This window comes from Mandrillus leucophaeus, unplaced genomic scaffold (genome assembly GCF_000951045.1).
Source record: "Mandrillus leucophaeus isolate KB7577 unplaced genomic scaffold, Mleu.le_1.0 Scaffold329, whole genome shotgun sequence".
Classification (NCBI taxonomy): Eukaryota; Metazoa; Chordata; class Mammalia; order Primates; family Cercopithecidae; genus Mandrillus; species Mandrillus leucophaeus.
Window position 1 is genome coordinate 4,237,869 of NW_012103465.1, and position 19,256 is coordinate 4,257,124.

Below are 19,256 nucleotides of genomic sequence, written 5' to 3' on the forward strand. Positions count from 1 at the left end.
TGCAAAGAGAAAATTCCATCTATCCCTTGCAGATGCATGGAAACTCACTGTCTCCAGTGGACAGTTAACTCCAAGGGCATCACAGAGAACTCATGGAGCTCAGCTGAGGAGGTTTCAGGGATTTTTCTATTTCCTTTTCTTCATCATGAGAGTCTGGTACTAGATGCTCTCCAGACCTGAGCCTAAAGACTCTTCAGTCCTTTGAGATGAAGATGAGGGAGGGAATAGGAAACCCAGTTTAGTTTGGATTTCAGATCCTTTTGTGGTTCATACGTGTGATGATTAGGTTTCCATGTTCATGTGTGAGATCTGCCTCCCTCAAACCGTGTTACAATGACATGGGCGCCTTACCTATCTGACATGAAAAAAGCAAATGTGGATTTCAGACAAACAAAAAATAACTTTTTTAGTTTATGTCCCATAGAATATGTGGACATATTTATCCTAAAAATATTGTATGGGACATAGTTGTATTAAGAAACTGTTCATTGTTTATCTGAAGTTCAAATTTAACTGGGTATCCTATATTTTATGTGATGTGGCAGTCTTATGGAGGAGGGGCCAACATTTAAAATAAATGGCTTCCCTAGGATAGAGCACTGGGACTGGGGAAAACAGAGGCCGCAGTCAGCTGTGACTTTTTGAAGGAAGGAATGAAGTTGGTTTCTTTCATGCCAATTAAGCAATTACAGACGACCCTGTCAGAAATCTAAACCTGTGACTATCATGGGACTCAAGACCAGGAAAAAAAATAAGTCAAAAAGATTAAGAGCCAGAGAAGCAGTCTTCACACATGCGGCCAGCCAGCGGACGGAGTACTCTCAGGAAGGTAAGAGCATTGCCCTCTTGCTATAATCATAGTCCTTTTCTTCCAGAATAGGATTTGGGAAATTCTGGTGAAGTCCTCTGCCTACCCTCATTGCCCCACTGATGTGTGACGTCAACAGAATTTCTCTGCAACGTTTGTCAGTCTCCAACTTCAGAGGGCTCACAAAGTCTCCTCCTGAATCCTCTCTCAGTCCTCTAAGACTACCAAGAAGAAAAGCAACTATTCAAGATGGCAGCTTGCCGGGGAGAAGCAGCCTCCCTGAGGTAGATGTGTTCTTCTGTCACTTAAAGAACCACTTCTTCTGGTCTGAGTAGTAAGAGGCGCGTTTGCTGTTGCTGCACCATTTGCCAAGGTTCTGAGCTTGAGGTATGGGATGTATGAAAACAATTTAATGAAGAATTAAGTTTCCATTCTGTCATTTTGAACACAGGGTTCACTCCTATATTATTCACTTGAGAGGATCAGTGAGTTTGACTTTAATTTCTTTTTTTACAACTGGGAAGGGTAAATTACACATAAAATGTCCCAGTGGAAAGGGGTCATGTGGTGAAATCCCCACTCTTCTCTCCCACCCCTCCCTGCTGTTTTAAACTGGAGCTCATTAATATAATTCTATGGGGATCAGACCTTTGAAATTCCTGAGAACAGTAAGAGAGCAGAAAAATACACAATAACAAGGAAAGGAGCTTCCATTATTGGTTTTTAATGAGCATACTTGAATTACGGCCACTGCAGTTTATGGACAGTTTTTGTTGTTGTTCATTTGTGTATGTTCTAGTTAAAAAAAAAAAAAATGCTAGCCAAGGGACTTGAATCAGAGAGAAGCAGAAATTGACTTAAGTAGGAAGCGAAACACATTGTTAGATAAAGTCAGGTCCTGGGCTTCCTCAGCTTGTTTTGGGTGGAGTGCCTGGTGACAAGCTGAAGCCCCTGTGTGGGGTGGTTTCCTTTGCTGAAAAGCTGGGCTGGAAGATGCTGTGCTCAGCGCTCAACCTCATGCACCCTCGCAAGGCACAGGCAACAGGTGCTCTGGGAAACATACATTATGTATCATAGCCTCTGTCTGTCTGTGGACTGATATCCAATAATAACTTTGGAGAAAAATAACTCCTCTTATTTTATTAGCCACAGCCCTGGGCCAGGGAAGGTGGAGAATCAGTAAAAATGCATTGTTTGTTTGTTTCTCTAGAAGTTTATGGTGCAGAGTCAAATTGAAGGCACATGAAGAACATTTTTTCACCAAATAATAACTGAGTCTTTTTGCTTTCGTTTGTAGTTTCTTCTTTGAACTTTAGTTAGTAGGAGGGGTTAGAAACCTGAGCTATTGTCAAAGCCCTTGATATCAATGAAAGAAGCAGGTGCAAATCTCCTCACAGAGAGAAACCAAAGGGTCCTGACTGTGGATATTGGTCATCTAGTAAGGATGCTGTTGTGGGTCTTTATGAGACGATGAACAGGGTGGCTTTGGATGCATTAATGATGCCCACATGCTTCTTCTGTTAGGTGTCCTGTGCCCTGACCCTACAAGATGCCAAGAGAAGATGCTCACTTCATCTATGGTTACCCCAAGAAGGGGCACGGCCACTCTTACATCACAGCTGAAGAGTAAGTTCAAAACCAGACCCAGCAGGGCTTCCAGTTTGCCATTTGCTGACACAGCCTGCTGACTTCCATCAGCACATGCCTGCTCATAAATCTCCCTAGTGTTTATCTCCCCAGACAGTAACATCCCTGGCAACAAGGGGAGGAGATTCTGTGCTTCTACAAGGGGCTCAGTCAAGCTTCTCTGAGGCCAAATAGGCAGGAAGATGGGAATGGTATAAGGTTGGATCTTGCCATTTTGGGGTGCACTTTGACTACTGGGCCTTATCTGTAGGTTCCCAAGTGGAAAAACATCTGTTCAGAGTCACAATGCCTCTTTCCTCAATCCTTGTTCTGTCTCCTCCACTCAAGCTCCTGAAGGTGGTTTGCAGACAGAATAAAAGTGAGTTGCCAAGGAGCCAGTGAGGATGATGGGCAGGTGCATGTGACTCAGCCTACAGCCAGACTCGAGAGGAAGACTGAAGTCACAGCCTTTGCAGCATAACTTTATCCTAAGGAAAGGTGTTGGATATTATGAGTGAATTAAAAATAACTATTTATATGATTAAGCATTTCTAAATGCTAAGCATTATATACTGGCCTGAGATACTGTTTTTATCTTTGAAAAAACTCACAACCTAGTGGGAGAGTTAGGCATGAGATTAATTTCAGCAAATATAAGTGTGGTGATGAAAACCCAGAGGCTGCAGGGACATACTCTGTACGTGCTGGGGGTGGGAAAGGGACATACTCTGTACGTGCTGGGCTGCGGGGGCAGGGGAGGCCCCACCCTCTGCGTGGGACTCCAACAGGACAATACCCTCTTATGTGGTCTGTCCAGAACTCCCTGCGAACCTGCTCTTTCTTTGGAAAGAGCTGTTGAACCATCTTTAACAGTCAACCGCAGGGACCAGCAAGATGTAAGACCCAACAAAGGTACTGAGGAAGAATTCAGCATTTCCTCAGAAGACCCTGGTATAGGATCCTCTAATATCCCTGGCCAGTTGGAGTTGAGGGCAGCGGTATCTTCTCAGAAAATGTCCTGAGAGCAAAAATATACTCTTTGAGGGAGGGGAGCCCATTGGCCATGGTATTAGTTAATCATTTCAGCTTCCGTATAATCACTCAACAGACTCTTCTTTAAAATAAAGTTTTATGTCTCGTGTAAAAATTCAAGAGTAAAGAGTTCAAGGCCTGTTCCTTTTCTTCTTGCTGGTTACTCCCCTGGGATGTCGCTTTTGTCTCCATGGCTGAAGATGTTGTGCCATCACTTCCACATCTTGCCAACAGAAAGCAGGAGGTGAAGGACAGGCTAGGACCATTCCTTTCAAGGGACACACGTCACTTCTGCTTATTGCTCCACCCCCGCCCACCCCCTCCCCCGTGGCACCTGTGGGTATCATTCTTGCTGTGTTGTAAATGAAGAAAGGTTTAGAGAAATTAGGAAATGTGTGGCCAGACATGGTGGCACTGGGATTTAAATCCAGGTCTGCTTGTCCCCAGAGTCCATGCTCTTAAGTGTTATGCTGCAGGCCAGCAGAGGCAAATATTTGCACAATCCCATCCAACAAGAGGCTAGGGCAGAGGTCAGTATCTCTCAGTGTGAAGCTGGAGGCTGATGCTTGTCAGCTCAGTAGGCTGAAAGCGGAGTTGTCCTTTGCCATGTAGGGCCATCACGCCCAGCTGGGGAACCTCATAGCCAGGTGTACCCACAACCTGAACAAGGTAACTTTCAGGGTCTAGTCAGGAAGAAACCAACTAGGTGGTTCAACATACAGACTTTAATATAAGAAGCTGGTTAAACAGGCATGGGACTGAGACTGAGGAGGCAAAGAAGGCACAGGGGTAACCAATGCTGTGCCCACAGAATGCTGCTTCTACCCCTATGTCTAGGGGAACAAAGGGAAGGGTGAGGCCATCAGGACCTAGAATTGGGAGGAGGGAACCCACAGAAATGGGACCCAGATCTCTAAGGAGAGATTTCTGTTTGGCTGGTTCTGGTGTCTCCGGAGCTTAGAAGTGAGGGGCAATGAATCAAATACTCATGCCTCTGAGGTGGGAGCACTGGTCAGCCAGTGCTCTGCTGGGGAGGGGCATAATGAAGCTGGCTCTGAGAATGCCAGAAAACAAGCTGGTGCTTGGCATGTACAGACAATGTCAGCATTGCTGGGGTGATGATGACAGGAGCAGGAAGCACACTGGAAGGAGCTGCTCCTTCCTGACCTCCTAGGTTTGCAGGCCCTCTCTAGAGTTCTCCAATGGGAGCCAGTGGGCAAAGGAGAAGTGGCATTTGCAGAGTCCAGTTCCAGCATCAGAGAGCAGAGCATAGAAAGGTGGGTTTGGAGGTGAGGGACAATGTCTTAATAAAGGGCAAAGGGGGTTATGACCATTATCATGTGAAGGAATCCCTTGACTGAAGGCACAAGCTTTCTGTGTCTTGCAACTTGAATGATGTGCATAAGCAGGGTCAGGTGGGTTATCTGACATTTTCCTTGCGAACAGGAGGGAACCTCTGGATTCCAGCACAAAAGAAAAATACCCACTCAACCCATATGTGTGGGAGCCATCTCTCTATAAAGAGAAAGTAATTCCTTTTGACATTTTGCTGTCTATAGAAGGGTCAGATAGCCAAAGCTTCCAGCACATTGAAACACTTAACTTCAGACTGTGAGTGAGGGAACCCCTGAATACATGGAACATCATGATCTTGTGCAGGTACTGAAGGAGATCCGTCCAGAAAATAAGTAACTGCACACGGCACCAATGTCAAAACTCATTCCTCTCATGAAAAGTCCCTGCCCCCGTTGCTGTTTGTTTAAATAGGTGGGATGGAGGTAGGGGAATGGGGCCATCTTCTTTTTTTTTTAAATTTTTTTGCATAAAATCAGGATCCTGCACAACAGGGCCAACTTCATTAAAGCAATGCATCCCTAAGATATGAGACTATTTATCCTTCTCACAATTGTGCCAGCAGGTGGAATGAGGAAGAATGATGCAAATTAAGTTCCCACATCCAGCCAGGAAGGACTACATATCTGCTTTGAGTATTATCAATCTCTTTGAAACCTCAGTGGAGAGCAGTTCTCACAGTTGAGTGGACACAAGTCATCCATGGAACTTGTTAAAATGCAGATTCTTAGGTGCTGCCACCTAAGAGGCTGATTGGGTAGGCCAGGGGTGGAGTCCTATGATCTGCACCTCAGCGTGCATCTCAGGTGATTCTGCTGCAGGTGACATTTGGAAGACACTCTGAGGAGCCCTGCCAAACTGGGCAGTGGGTTCTTCCAATATGTGTGGCATACCCTGGTGCTTTTCGCTGTCAGTCACTTGGGCATGTTGTGAGCACCATGTGACGATGCATAAAGTGCTGGAACAGAGCTCTGTCTGTGTCAAGATGTTCAAGCGGATGCCACAGGGTGAAATGAGAGCACAGGCATGTTGGGAGTTGAATCAGCTGCCTTCAGTCATGAGAACACACTTGTGACAGCTTCAGTTCAGGAAAGAGTGACTCTGCAGGAAAAGCACTGGCCTGGGAGACCTGGATCTGGCCCAAATTCTGGTGCTCACTTGCTAAGTTTCCAGTGCCAGTTGCTGTGAATGTTGGTTCTGCCACTTACTGGTTGTGCAGCCCTGGGCATTTGACCAGCATAACATCAGTTATAAAATGAACACCATTCCTACCTCAGAGGACTGTGGTTAGGATGAAATAAAAGCATATATGTGGGGCTGTCTAGCCCAGTGCCTGGCACAAATTGGTGCTCAATGAATGGTAGTCACTATGGTGATGGTAATGTTGATGAATCTTCATAGGTCTCAGCTTCCTGATCTATAAAGTGGGTGGACTGACCTGCATAAGTCAGAGTTTCCATCTAGCACTGTCATCCCATGGTTCTCTCCATCCCGTTTGCAGACGGACAGGATAAGCTTGATGTCTCCTCAGCCTTGAGACAGAAGTTGTCCAGTAGATGGTACTGAGCAAAAGTCTCTCCAGGAGAAGCCTTAAACTTTGCTTCTCCTGTAGCTGCTCAGTCTCTTATAAGTCACCCAGCTCAGCAGAAACTTTCTTAGCGAGTTGACAACCACAGATAACAGAGTCAATTCTGTCGATTTTGATCATGCTGTGATCAAGTAGATGTTAGCTAACTGAAGATGCTTGCCAGGAGTGAACAGCTCCAGGCCCTGTTTTCAGGGTCTCTGTGGTAACTGTAATGCTTCCCAGGGGTCACTGAACACAGGGCCCAAGAGGCTGGTGTAGACCCCCAGATTGGCACCCTGCTGCTTAGACAAGATCCTTCTCAATAAGTAATGCTACGGCTTTGCTGTAGGTTCAGCCCAGACACTTCTCCCTAGGGCTGCAAGGAGCAAAGCGGGGAGTTTAGGGAAGGGAGGGCACGAACATAATTGAGACGGATTCAGGTTCAGATCCAAGCTCTGTTTTGTGCTAGCTCTGTATGATCACCAGTGAGTCATGTATCCTCGGCCTTTTATTTCCTCATCTGTGAAAATAGGGGATGACAAATGGTGTCTACCCTCCAGTGTTGATGTGAGAATTGAATAAGCTAATGAATGTTTAGTACAGCACCTGGCTTTTAGTAGATGAGTCAGTGTTCATTTCTATTTTCTTTTTGTGGGCTGAATTAGAGAAAATGTTCTAAAACAGCCTGATGAGAAGAAAAGATAATTTAGCCCCACTAAATACACTGTCCACATAAAGACCAGTTACTATGGCACTTCTTGTACCTGGAACTTGGGTGCCTGGGCCATGTCAATTAGCAGTGCTCCTGTGGGCACACACTTGAGAGGCTCCTAGATAAAGACCTGCACTAGATCCAGGTGCTGGAGGCCTGGTGGGGTGCCCAGTGTGGGAGGTGGGAAACTACCTGGACACTGGGAGATGCTGCTCTGGGCAGTCAAAGCCCACATGAAGAGAAAGACTGATTTATGCTTCATCATAATGTAGAACAATGTTTCAATGACAAAGCGGATTTGTCTATCTCTTGGGCCAGGGCCGCTGGGATTGGCATCCTGACAGTGATCCTGGGAATCTTACTGCTCATCGGCTGTTGGTATTGTAGAAGACGAAATGGATACAGAGCCTTGATGGTTGGTATAGTTCCCACAGCTGAAATCCCTCCAGGTCCAGGGCCCTCTTTCCAGTTCTTTCCTCTGAGTCTCTGCAGAGTCAGATAATTGCCTCGTTACAACCTCTAGCTCTGATTCCACCTTCTGATGCCTCTTTTGCTACATTGTACTTTGGCAACTCTTCCTTTGCTTCTGCTCAGGCATGAACCCCAACCAGGAACTTGCCCTGTGCCTTAGTCTGTGACTATAACAGAATACCAGAGACTGTAATTTATAAATAAATGAAATTCATTTGGTTTACAGTTGTGGAGGCTGGGAACTCCAAGATCTAGGGGCCACACCTGGTGAGGCCTTCCTGCTGTGTCACATCATAGTGGAAGGCATCACATGGGCAAGAGAGTGACAGCAAGAGGGAGCTGAACTCATTTTTTTTTTTTTTGAAACAGGAAATCTTGGGATGGAACACAGTGGTGATCATGAGTCACTGTAGCCTTGACCTCCTGGGCTCAAGCCATCCTCCTGTCTCAGCCTCCAGAGCAGTTGGGACTACAGGCATGTGCCACCACACCCGGCTAATTAAAAAAACTTTTTTTTTTTTTTTTTTTTGTAGAGACGAGGTCCCACTATGTTGCCCAGGCTGGTCTCAAACTCCTGGGCTAAAGAGATCTTCCTGCCTCGGCCTCCCAAAATGTTGAGACTACAAGTGTGAAACACTCCACACACAGCCCAAACTCACTTTTATAACAAACCTACTTTTGCAATAACAAACACACTCCTGCAATAACATTAATCCATTCATGAGGACAGAGTCTTCATGACTTAATCACCTCTTAAAAGTCCTACCTCTCACCATTGTTGCACTGGGGATTAAATTTCCAATACATGAATTTTGGGGGACACATTCAAACTATAGCGCCTGTCTTTTTGGTTCTACTCACAGCAAACTTGGATACCTGGATGTTGTGTACAGCTAAGCACTGACGGTTTATAGGGCACAGGGGAAGGGGGTTGAGGTTCCCTTATAGCAAACAGGAGTATTCTTACACACCTAAGGTTTTACCACTTCTGAGAATTCTTGCTGGTTCTGTTACTCCACTTTGTGACCTGGTCTTCTTACCTTGCTTCTTTACCCCTTTCCTCACTGGTTACCTGTGAATTCCAAATTCTTCTGACTCTACACTAAGCATCCCAGGATATCATCAGTGCAATGAGGAAACCATCCTCCCTGCATCAGCACAAAAGGTCACTGTGTGTTTTTTAACAGGTTGCATCCTTCTTAGATGGCCAAAGGTTTTAATAGTATTTTCTTTCTTTTTTACCCAAATATGCAGGAAGCGAACACAATTACACAATCCAGTCTTCTGGTACCAGTATCCTCCATGAATGGGAAACATCAACTGAGTTTATAAGCTATAAAAACTACAGATTTCAGCAATCTTGCTTCAAAGCTAGGTAGCACTTTAGCACTTCAACACCCAAAGGCATTCTCCATAGATCTCGATCTCTCTCTCTCTCTCGTTATTACAGATCTGAGAGCTTTTTCAGGTTGATGCAAAATGGAAAAAAATTATCTTTACAAAAGATGTTGGAAAGTCCCATTCCTCATTCAGCAAGCACTTCATTTAGAGGAAAAGGTCCTGTGAAAGATAGGAGGGTTGGTGTGGGGTAGGGATTGAAGCTTGGCAAGCTGATAAGAAGGAGAAGGTGAGAGATGCAACTCTGGATTCTTTCCCTCTTTGCCAAGAAACTTGGGCAGTCTCATGTCTCCTGTTCCCCAATGTCTGTCTTTCCAGAGCATAAATACAAATACAAACCATAAAAGGCAGGGCAAGTTTGGGGGCTGACACACCCACCGAGCATAGCCCTCTAGTGTGCTGACATTTAGAGGGAAGGAGGAGGAGGAGTTGATGAATCTGAACAAGACTCCAATATTGGAGGAAATACTTGAGGAAAGCCTTGGGTTAGAAAGTTAGGTATAGAATTCCTGCTCATATGGCTGTCCACAACAGGTTAGTAGGGGAGGACTTTAATCTCTGCCATATAATTCCATTTGTAACTCTAGCATGGGGTTATGACACTGCCTTGTAATTGGCTATTTACTGTTTGCCTCTTCTACCCTTCTGCTTTCCCCATGTATGAACCAGAACAGAGAATATTTCTTACTCATCTTCATATCTCCAATGCCCAGCACAGTGCCTGGCACATAGTGGTCACTTAATTGTGTGGCATTAGGACTTGGTCCCACTGTCTGCCATTGAGTTGCTTGGAGACTAGAATGCAACTTCTCCAAGACTCACTAGCTCTATCGTACACCCACACACGTTGGAAATCTGTGATGTAACACAATGTATATCCATTTTTATTTAATACATATTTTCTTCTATATTTTGATTTCATTATATATTTGTATATCAAAAACATGTTTAGTCTTTCAAGAACTAAAGCTATACAAACTCAGTATATTGGTACTCATTTCCTAACTAACTATAATTATTAGCTTGATCCTACTGAACACAAATGCAATAATTTTTCTTTTCTGCTTCAATGCTCTCATCTTAAATTCATTCAACTGAAAAATAACAGAGAGTCTTAATGTCATGTGCTCAGACACTGTGAACATTTTGCTTGGTAAGTTTCAAATTCAAACTCTATGCCTCCATTCCTCTAGGATTAGATCAGTGATTTGTAGTTTCTGAGACTTTTTGAGAGGGAAACGTGTTTAAATTTCTTGGTTTATTTAATTTCCATATTTATTTTTAAAATTAATATTAAAATCTTATTTTGAGATTTTCATATATCTAGAAAAGCCAGTTTGGAGATCAGAAGTCTAAGTTTAGGCAAAATTATGTAAAATAGTATATTAAGTATTGCATTTAATTACATAATTACCTCCCTTTCTGTCTTCAGTGATTCTATTTTCATTTTAAAGTAAAGAGCTATAAATGACATTAAATATAAGCTTTGGGCATGTGAATTACTTCATCTTTAACAATCTTCATTAAGCTTGAAATGTCTACTTTTCAATTTCCATTTGACCACAGAATAGTAGAGAGGCTGGCTGGAATTTAGATCTCTTAAAATTTCTCCTTTGGTTAACAATTCCCCTGAGCCCTGGAAAACATCTTTTGAAAGGAAAGGCTGCTTTTTGTAGCAACCTGTTTCTGCAAGAGGAAGTGGGAAATGATTTGTAATAAACTGGACAGTGGTTTTTATATTAAGCAGTTTTACATCTTCACTTGGAAGTTCAAGACAAAATACTTTTGATTCTTGGAGAATTTCATAGCCCTTGCTCTCAGCTCAGTTTACACTCATGTGTCAAGGCACTGTGTTTCTCAATGCATGGTCAGTGGTCACCTGCACTGGAATACTTTGGGGTCCTTGCTAAAAGGCAGATTCTGGGATCATCTCTGGTGGTGGGATTCGGGAATCCGTATTTTAAAATGTACACCCAGTTTTAATGTAAATACAGAAAACTGGCAGTGAACTGGCAGAGTGGATCATACTCTTATCCTATGGTCAGTGAGAGGCTTTAAAAAAAAGAAAAAGAAAAATTGACAAGGGCAGTTTTATTATTTTTCTTCCCAATCAGTACACCTTTTAAATCCTTTTCCAGTTTATTGCATTAGTTAGGACTTCCAGTATGATGTTGAAAAGGTGTGGTGAGACAGGACATCCTTGCCTTGTTCCTGATCTTAGCAGAAAAGCTTCAAGTATGATGTTAACTGTTAATTTTTTGTACCTAGATATTCTTCAGCAAACTTGGGTAAGTTTCCCTCTATCCCTAGTTTATTGAGAGTTTTAAATTATGAATGGGTGTTTGATTTTTCAAATGCTTTTTCTACATCTGTTGATACAATCTTGCGAATTTCTTCTTTAGTCTATTGATGTATCAGAATAATTCATTTCTCTCTTCTTCTTCTTTTTCTTTTTTTGACATGGGGTCTCATTCTGTCCCCTAGGCTGGAGTGCAGTGGTGTAATCTCAGCTTACTGCAATCTTCACCTCCCAGGCTCAGGTGATCCTCCCATCCCAAACTTCCAAGTAGCCGGGACCACAGGTGCAAGCCACCACCGCCTGGCTAAATTTTTTTGTATTTTCTGTAGAGATGGGGTTTCACCATATTGCCCAGGCTGGTCTCGAACTTCTGAGCACAAGCGATCCACCTGCCTCGGCCTCCCAAAGTGCTGGGATTACAGGCGTGAGCCACCACACCTGGCCTGATTTCTCAATATTGAACCAGGTTTACATACGTGGGATAAATCCCACTTTGTCATGGTGTGTAATTCCTTTTATACATTGTTAGTTTAACTTGATAATATTTTGTTGAGATTTTTTGCATCTATATTCATGAGAGATATTGAGCTGTAGTTTTCTTGTTTTGCAATATCTGTCTGGTATTAGGGTAATGCTGGCCTCATAGCAATGAGTTACAAATTATTCCCTTTGCTTCAATCTTGTGAAAGAGGTTATAGAGGATTAGTATAATTTCTTTCTTAAATGTTTGGTGGAACTCACCACTGAACTCATCTGGGTCTGGTGCTTTCTGTTTTAGAAAGTTATTATTGATCAGTTTTTATAATAGATATGAATCTCTTCAGATGGTCTAGTTCTTGTGTGGATTTTGACAGATTGTGTCTTTCAAAGAACTGTTACATTCACCTACGTTTTCAGATTTGTGAGCATAGTTGTTCATAGTATTTCTTGCTTATCCTTTTAATGTCCATTACTATTTCTGATAATAGCAGTTTGTGCCTTCTTTTTTCTTCTTAGTGTGGCTAAAAGCTTATCAATTTTATTGATCTTTTCCCAGAATCGGCATTTGGTTTCATTGATTTACTCTACTGACTTTCTTTTTTTTCTAGAGACAGGGTCTCATTCTGTCACCCAGACTAGAGTGCAGTGGCAAAATCATAGCTCACTGTTACCTTGAACTCCTGGGCTCACGCAATCCTCCTGGCTCAGCCTCCTGAGTAGCTAGGACTACAGCTAGCTACCGTAGTAGCTAGGACTATAGCATGTGCCACCACATCTGACTAATTTTCTTTTTTTTTTTCTAATTTGTAGAGACAGAGTCTCACTATGTTGCTCTGGTTGGTCTCAAACTCCTGGCTTCAAGCAGTCCTCCTGCCTTGTCCTCCCAAAGTGCTGGCATTATAGGCATGAGTCATTGTGCTCTGCTGATTTCTTGTTTCCAATTTCATGGATTTCTTCTCTAATTTTTATTTTTCTGCTTACTTTGGATTTAATTTGCTGTCCTCTTTATTTTCTTAAGGTGAAAGCTTAGATTGATTTTAGATCTTTCTCATTCTCTAATATACACATTCAATGTTATACATTTCCCTCTAAATACTGCTTGCACTGCTAAGCAGTATCCCACAAATTCTGACATCATATTTTAATTTCATTTAATTCAAAATATATTTAAATTTCTCCTGAGATTTCTCCTTTGACCCATGTGTTATATAGAAGTGTGTTGTTTAATCTCCAAGTGTTTGGGAATTTTTCAGTTATCTTTCTGTATTGATTTCTACTTTAATTCTATTATAGTCTAAGTGCAAACATTGTATAATTTCTATTCTTTTAAATTTGTTAAGATGTGTTGTGTGGCCCAGAATTTGGTTTATCCTGGTGAATGTTCTGAGCTTGAAAAGAAAGTGTATTCTGTTGTCATTGGATGAAGTAGCCTATAGATGTCTATTATATCTAATCGAAGATTTTGTTGAGTTCCACTTTTATACATTGCTAGATTTGATTTGCTAATATTTTGTTCAGATTTTTTTGCATCTATATTTATGAGAGATAATGAATTGTAGTTTTCTTTTCTTGTAATATCTTTGTTTTTGATGTTAGGGTAATGCTGGCCTCACACAATGAGTTAGTCCTTACTGATTTTTAACCTGCTGGCTTTGTCTATTTCTGATAGAGACATGTTGAAGCCTCCAACTATAACTCCAACTTCATAGTGGATGCAACTACTTTTTCTTGCAGTTCTATCAGTTTTTATTTCATGTATTTTGATGCTGTGTTCTTAGGTACATGCATGTTAAGTGTTGTTATGTCTTCTTGGAGAATGAACACCTTTATCATTATGTAATATCCCTCTTTATTCCTGATGACTTTCCTTGAAATCTTCTCCTTCTGAAACTAATATAGGAACTCCTACTTTCTTTTCATTAGTGTTAGCATGGTATATCTTTCTCTATGCACTTACTTTTTTTTTTTTTGAGACAGAGTCTCGCTCTGTCACCTAGACTGGAATGCAGTGGTGTGATCTCGGCTCACTGCAACCTCCACTTCCTGGGTTCAAGTGATTCTCCTGCCTCAGCCTCCCAAGTAGCTGGGATTACAGGTGTGCGCCACCATGCCTGGCTAATTTTTGTATTTTTAGTAGAGATGGGGTTTCACCATGTTGGCCAGGCTGGTCTCGAACTCCTGAGCTCAGGCCATCCGCCCGCCTCAGCCTCCCAAAGTGCTTGAGATTACAGGCGTGAGCCACCACGCCCAGTCCAGTTATACTTCTTTTGGTTTTTTTTTGAGACAGAGTGTTGCTCTGTTGCCCAGGCTGGAGTGCAGTGGCGCGATCTTGGCTCACTGCAAGCTCCGCCTCCTGGGTTCATGCCATTCTCCTGACTCAGCCTCCTGAGCAACTGGGACTACAGGTACCTGCCATCACGCCTGGCTAATTATTTACATTTTTAATAGAGACGGGGTTTCACTGTGTTAGCCAGGATGGTCTCAATCTCCTGACCTCGTGATCCGCCCATCTCGGCCTCCCAAAGTGCTGGGATTACAGGCATGAGCCATCATGCCCCGCCTTACACTTCTTTTTTACTTTTTTTCAGTGGTTTCCCTAGAGTTTGCAACAAACATTTACAACTAATTCAAGCCCACTTTCAAATAACACTATACCATTTCATAGGCATTATGAGCATCTTAAAATAAAATAATCCTAATTCCTTCCTCCTGTAAACTAAAAACAAAACCTACATCCTCCAACCAACTGAATGGACCCCCTCTTGGCCAAGGGGACCCCAGGGAAACCTGAAAAACTGAGTCTTGGCCATGATGGGAAGGGAGATGAGAGACGCCTCATTATACACCCTCTCTTTTAGAGTTTTAGGTACAACTGACTAGCATTAATTTTAAAATAGAGATTATAGAACTGACAGAATTAACTCTTTGTGGCAATATCAAATTAGGAACAAGACAATGCAAGGAAAGGGTTAAATCATGCCCTTCAAACCATAAAATGTTGTTTTTTAAAAAAATTAACCCTGTATAATGTGGTTTACTTTCCAAATTGACTCTGGTATAGCATCACGTGACAGATTGCAGACTCCCTTATCTTAAGCATTCCTTTATACTGACTTCAAGTCTTAAGACAGAGCTGAACTTTCAACCAACTGCCAACTAAAGAATCCCTAAAACTCACCTGTGACTTGTAAGCCTCTGCTTTGAGATGTCCTGCCTTTTCAGGCTGACCCAAAATATACCTTCTGTGTATTGATTTATGATTTTTACCTACAATTCCTGCCTTCCTGAAATGTATAAAACCAAATCATAACCCAACCACCTCAGGCACACTTTCTCAGGACCTCTTGAGACTATTCTCCTGGCCATGGTCATTCATATTGGCACAGAATAAACCTCTTTAAAATATTTTGCAGTTTTTTTCTTTCTGTTAACATTCCTTTCCCTTGTATCATTGCTGTTATTCATTTCAAGTGTATATAAGCATACACAATTAAATACACTGTAGCTATTATTAATTTTTGAACAAACTATTATCTGTTAAATCAACTAAGATGAATATGTTGGGTACAGTGGTGCATGCCTGTAGTCTCAGCTACTCAGAGGCTTAGGCAGGAGGATTGCTTGAGTTTAGGAGTTTAAGACCTGCCTGGGCAGCTTAGCAAGATCATGTCTCCTAAAAAAAAAAAGAGAAAGAAAGAAAAAGCAAGTTTTGGGAGGCTGAGGCAGGAGAATTGCTTGAACCCAGGAGGCGGAGGTTGCAGTGAGCTGAGATCACGCCATTACACTCCAGCCTGGGCAACAGAGTGAGACGCTGTCTCAAAAAAAAAAAAAAAAAAAAAAAAGTTTTTATTTTACCTTCACTTATTCATTCTTGGATGTTCTTCCTTTATGTAGATACAAGGTTCTGACCTATGTTATTTTCTTTTTCTCTAAAGAACTTCAAATGTTTCTTGCAAGGCAGGTCTACTGGTAACGAATTCCCTCAATTTTTGTTTGACAAAGTCTTTATTTCTGCTTCACTACTGATGGATAATTTCATAAGAGTGTTCCTTTTGTAGATTCAGTCTTCTTATCCTTCCCTTCAGAAATATTCTTTGACCACCTATTGGGTCCCAGGCACTGCACTAGAGCTTTACCTCTAGTTAATTCCCACAACAATTCTGAGAGGTAGGTGGGTATCATCTTCCTAGATGCAAACTCAGAATTCAGAGAGGCAAAGTGATGAGACTGAAGGCACACAGCAAGTAAGTGGCAGAACCTAGATTAAAACTCATTCTTAAAACTTTGGCTTCCCTTCTCTTTTCTAAAATGGATTCAGTTACTTCTTCCCACTCACCTTTATCAATTTACATTTCAGGATAAAAGTCTTCATGTTGGCACTCAATGCGCCTTAACAAGAAGATGCCCACAAGAAGGGTTTGATCATCAGGACAGCAAACTGTCTCTTCAAGAGAAAAATTGTGAACCTGTGGTAGGTTGAGATCCTTCATAAGGGTATTTTCATGAATGGCTGTTTTTAACTCAAGTGAATACAATGATTTCCATTTAAAAAGCAAGAACAATGTGAATGTACTCGTTGCCACTGAACTATATATACCTAAAAATGGTTAAAATGGCAACTTTTTTGTGTATTTTATGAGAATAAAAAATAAATAATAATAAAAACAAACAACAAGGGAAGCACAGGGATTTTCTTAAATTGTGTTGTCACATACCCAGAGTTTCCAGGGTCAATAATGAGAGCCCTACATGTAAGATCCAAAGGAAGAACTTAGTCCTGGATACAATATTCTTTTATGTTTTTAGTCATATTTGCCTTTTTAATGGATGTAGATATATGCAGAGGGGAGGGATAAAGTACCTATTATTTATTGTATAGAGCTGTGCTGTCTGATGGCTTAGCCACTAGTCACGTGGTGCAACTGAACACTTATAGGAGTTTAAAATAAGATGTATTATAATACATACCATATTTCAAAGATATTAGTATGTGGAAAAGAAGATAAATGGTTCACTAATTATTTTTATATTGATTCATTTTGAAATAAATATTCTGATAATATTAGGTTAAATAAAACATTTTAAGATTAATTTTACATGTTTCTTTTTTTAAATGTAGCTACTAGAAATTTTAAAATTACATATGGCCGGACATGGTGACTCACACCTGTAATCCCAGCACTTTGGGAGGCCGAGGTGGGTGGATCACCTGATCTCAGGAGTTCAAGACCAGCCTGGCAAACATGGTGAAATCCTGTCTCTACTAAAAATACAAAAATTAGCCAAGCGTGGTGGTGCACACCTGTAATCCTAGCTACTCTGGAGGCTGAGGCAGGAGAATCACTTGAACTCAGGAGGTGGAGGTTGCAGTGAACCGAGATAGTGCCACTGCACTACAGCCTGGGCAACAAGAGTGAAACTCCATCTCAAAAATAAATTAATAAAATAAAATAAAATTACGTACCATATTTCTATTGGACAGCACTAGTACGTATACAACACAGTATAATGGTTGAGAGCACTGACTCTGGAGCCAGAGTACTGTGTTTGATTCTTACCTCAACAACTTACTAGTTGTGTGACAATGGGCAAGCGAGTTAACCTCTCTGTGCTCTGGTTTCCCATTCTGTAACATGAAAACAATAAAAACACTCCCAGAATTGTTGTGAGCATTAAATGAAGCCCTGACACATTTATTCTGGATACAATATCCTCTTGTTTTATATTTGGTAGTGTCAATGTGCCTTTAGACACAATTACAAGGATCTCTGTGGTAAAGATGCAATGTATATAGTGTCGGTAAATAGCATTCAATGATTTGTTTGTTAGGGCTTGAGATTTTTACTGTCATGGAAAATCCAGGTATAGCTAAGCTTTTGAGATTTGGGGAACCCCTTAACCCTATTTTTCCCTACTCTTGCCCCCAACAATCAGCATATAAACTTGTGAAATTTAACAATTACTTCACTGGGCAGAAATTATATGTGAACACTTAGAAATTTCAGTCCACAGGGAAACTATAAATATGTTAACTATTTTAACTTAATCCTTTCCTAGAAACATATACACTGTTACCAAGACCAAATTCTCCCTTTCTTGTTCTCACAGGTTCCCAATGCTCCACCTGCTTATGAGAAACTCTCTGCAGAACAGTCACCACCACCTTATTCACCTTAAGAGCCAGCAAGACACCTGAGACATGCTGAAATTATTTCTCTCACACTTTTGCTTGAATTTAATATAGACATTTAGTGTTCTCCTTTGGAATGGTGTAGGAAAAATGCACGCCATCTCTAATGATAAGTCAGTGTTAAATTTTTAGTAGGTCAGCTAGCAGCACTAATCATGTGAGGAAACAATGAGAAATATTAAATTGGGAAAACTCCATCAATAAATGTTGCAATGCATGATACTATCTGTGCCAGAGGTAATGTTAGTAAATCCATGGTGTTATTTTCTGAGAGATAGAATTCAAGTGGGTATTCCTGGGCCATCCCATTTCTCTTTACTTGAAATTTGGCTAACAACAAACTAGTCAGGTTTTGAAACCTTGACCAACATGAACTGTACACAGAATTGTTCCAGGTGAGTCTTTACTATGGGGTGCTCACAAAGGATACTTCTATAGGTTTAAGACAAAGAGCTGACTGGCCTATTTATCTGATCAAGAACATGTCAGCAATGTCTCTTTGTGCTCTAAAATTCTATTACACTATAATAATATATTGTAAAGATCCTACAGCTTTCTTTTTTTTTTTTTTTGCGTAGTGGGAGGGAGTTTTGCTCTTGTTGCCCAGGCTGGAGTGCAATGGCGCGATCTTGGCTCACCGTAACCTCCGCCTCCCAGGTTCAAGCAATTCTCCTGTCTTAGCCTCCCGAGTAGCTGGGATTACAGGCATGCGCCACCATGCCCGGCTAATTTTGTATTTTAAGTAGAGATGGAGTTTCTGCATGTTGGTCAGGCTGGTCTCAAACTCCTGACCTCAGGTGATCCGCCCACCTCAGCCTCCCAAAGTGCAGGGATTACAGACATGAGCCACCACACCTGGCCAGACCCTATATCATAGGTAAGACATATAATGCAGTCTAATTACATTTCACTTCAAGGCTCAATGCTATCCTAACTAATGACAAGTATTTTCTATTAAACCAGAAATTGGTAGAAGGATTTAAATAAGTAAAAGCTACTATGTACTGCCTTAAATGTACCTATGGCAATTTAGCTCTCTTGGGTTCCCAAATCCCTCTCACGAGAATGTGCAGAAGAAATCATAAAGGATCAGATATTCTGGAATGGTGTCATTATTTGCATAGCAACATTGCAATTTGTTTTCCTTTGGCCACATCAACATATCACCTACACTATTATTTATCTAATATTTATCTTTCAGGCAGCTCGTTTAAACTTTTTTTTGGCTTTAATTTCTATTGCCATACTAAGTGGAAAACCAGTATCATTTTCCATAGTAGAGGATAACTATAAAAATGAAGATAATGAAAGTAATTTTTT

General features: G+C 41.4%; 1 protein-coding gene across 3 annotated transcripts; it reads left to right on the forward strand.

The window, feature by feature from the left end:
- Window positions 1-700: 700 nt before the first annotated feature.
- MLANA (melan-A) lies at window positions 701-19,038 on the forward strand. 3 transcript variants are annotated; one of them, XM_011988401.1, is made up of 6 exons: window positions 805-829; window positions 948-1,092; window positions 2,333-2,434; window positions 7,417-7,513; window positions 16,104-16,217; window positions 17,855-19,038. In XM_011988401.1, the coding sequence occupies exons 3-6, from the start codon at window positions 2,358-2,360 to the stop codon at window positions 17,921-17,923; spliced, it is 357 nt and encodes a 118-aa protein (XP_011843791.1). In that variant the 5' UTR covers window positions 805-829; window positions 948-1,092; window positions 2,333-2,357; the 3' UTR covers window positions 17,924-19,038. The 3 variants fall into 3 exon arrangements, with proteins under 3 accessions (XP_011843789.1, XP_011843791.1, XP_011843790.1); XM_011988399.1 differs by lacking the exon at window positions 948-1,092 and having other exon boundaries at window positions 701-829; XM_011988400.1 differs by having other exon boundaries at window positions 819-1,195.
- The last annotated feature ends 218 nt before the right edge of the window (window positions 19,039-19,256 follow it).

Bases quoted from the DNA above. Each gene is read 5' to 3' on its own strand.
- MLANA (XM_011988399.1), top strand. From the start codon at position 2,358: ATGCCAAGAGAAGATGCTCACTTCATCTATGGTTACCCCAAGAAGGGG. The intron at 2,435-7,416 runs GTAAGTTCAAAA...CTCTTGGGCCAG, and splicing joins TCTTACATCACAGCTGAAGA to GGCCGCTGGGATTGGCATCC. The intron at 7,514-16,103 runs GTTGGTATAGTT...TTTACATTTCAG, and splicing joins ATGGATACAGAGCCTTGATG to GATAAAAGTCTTCATGTTGG.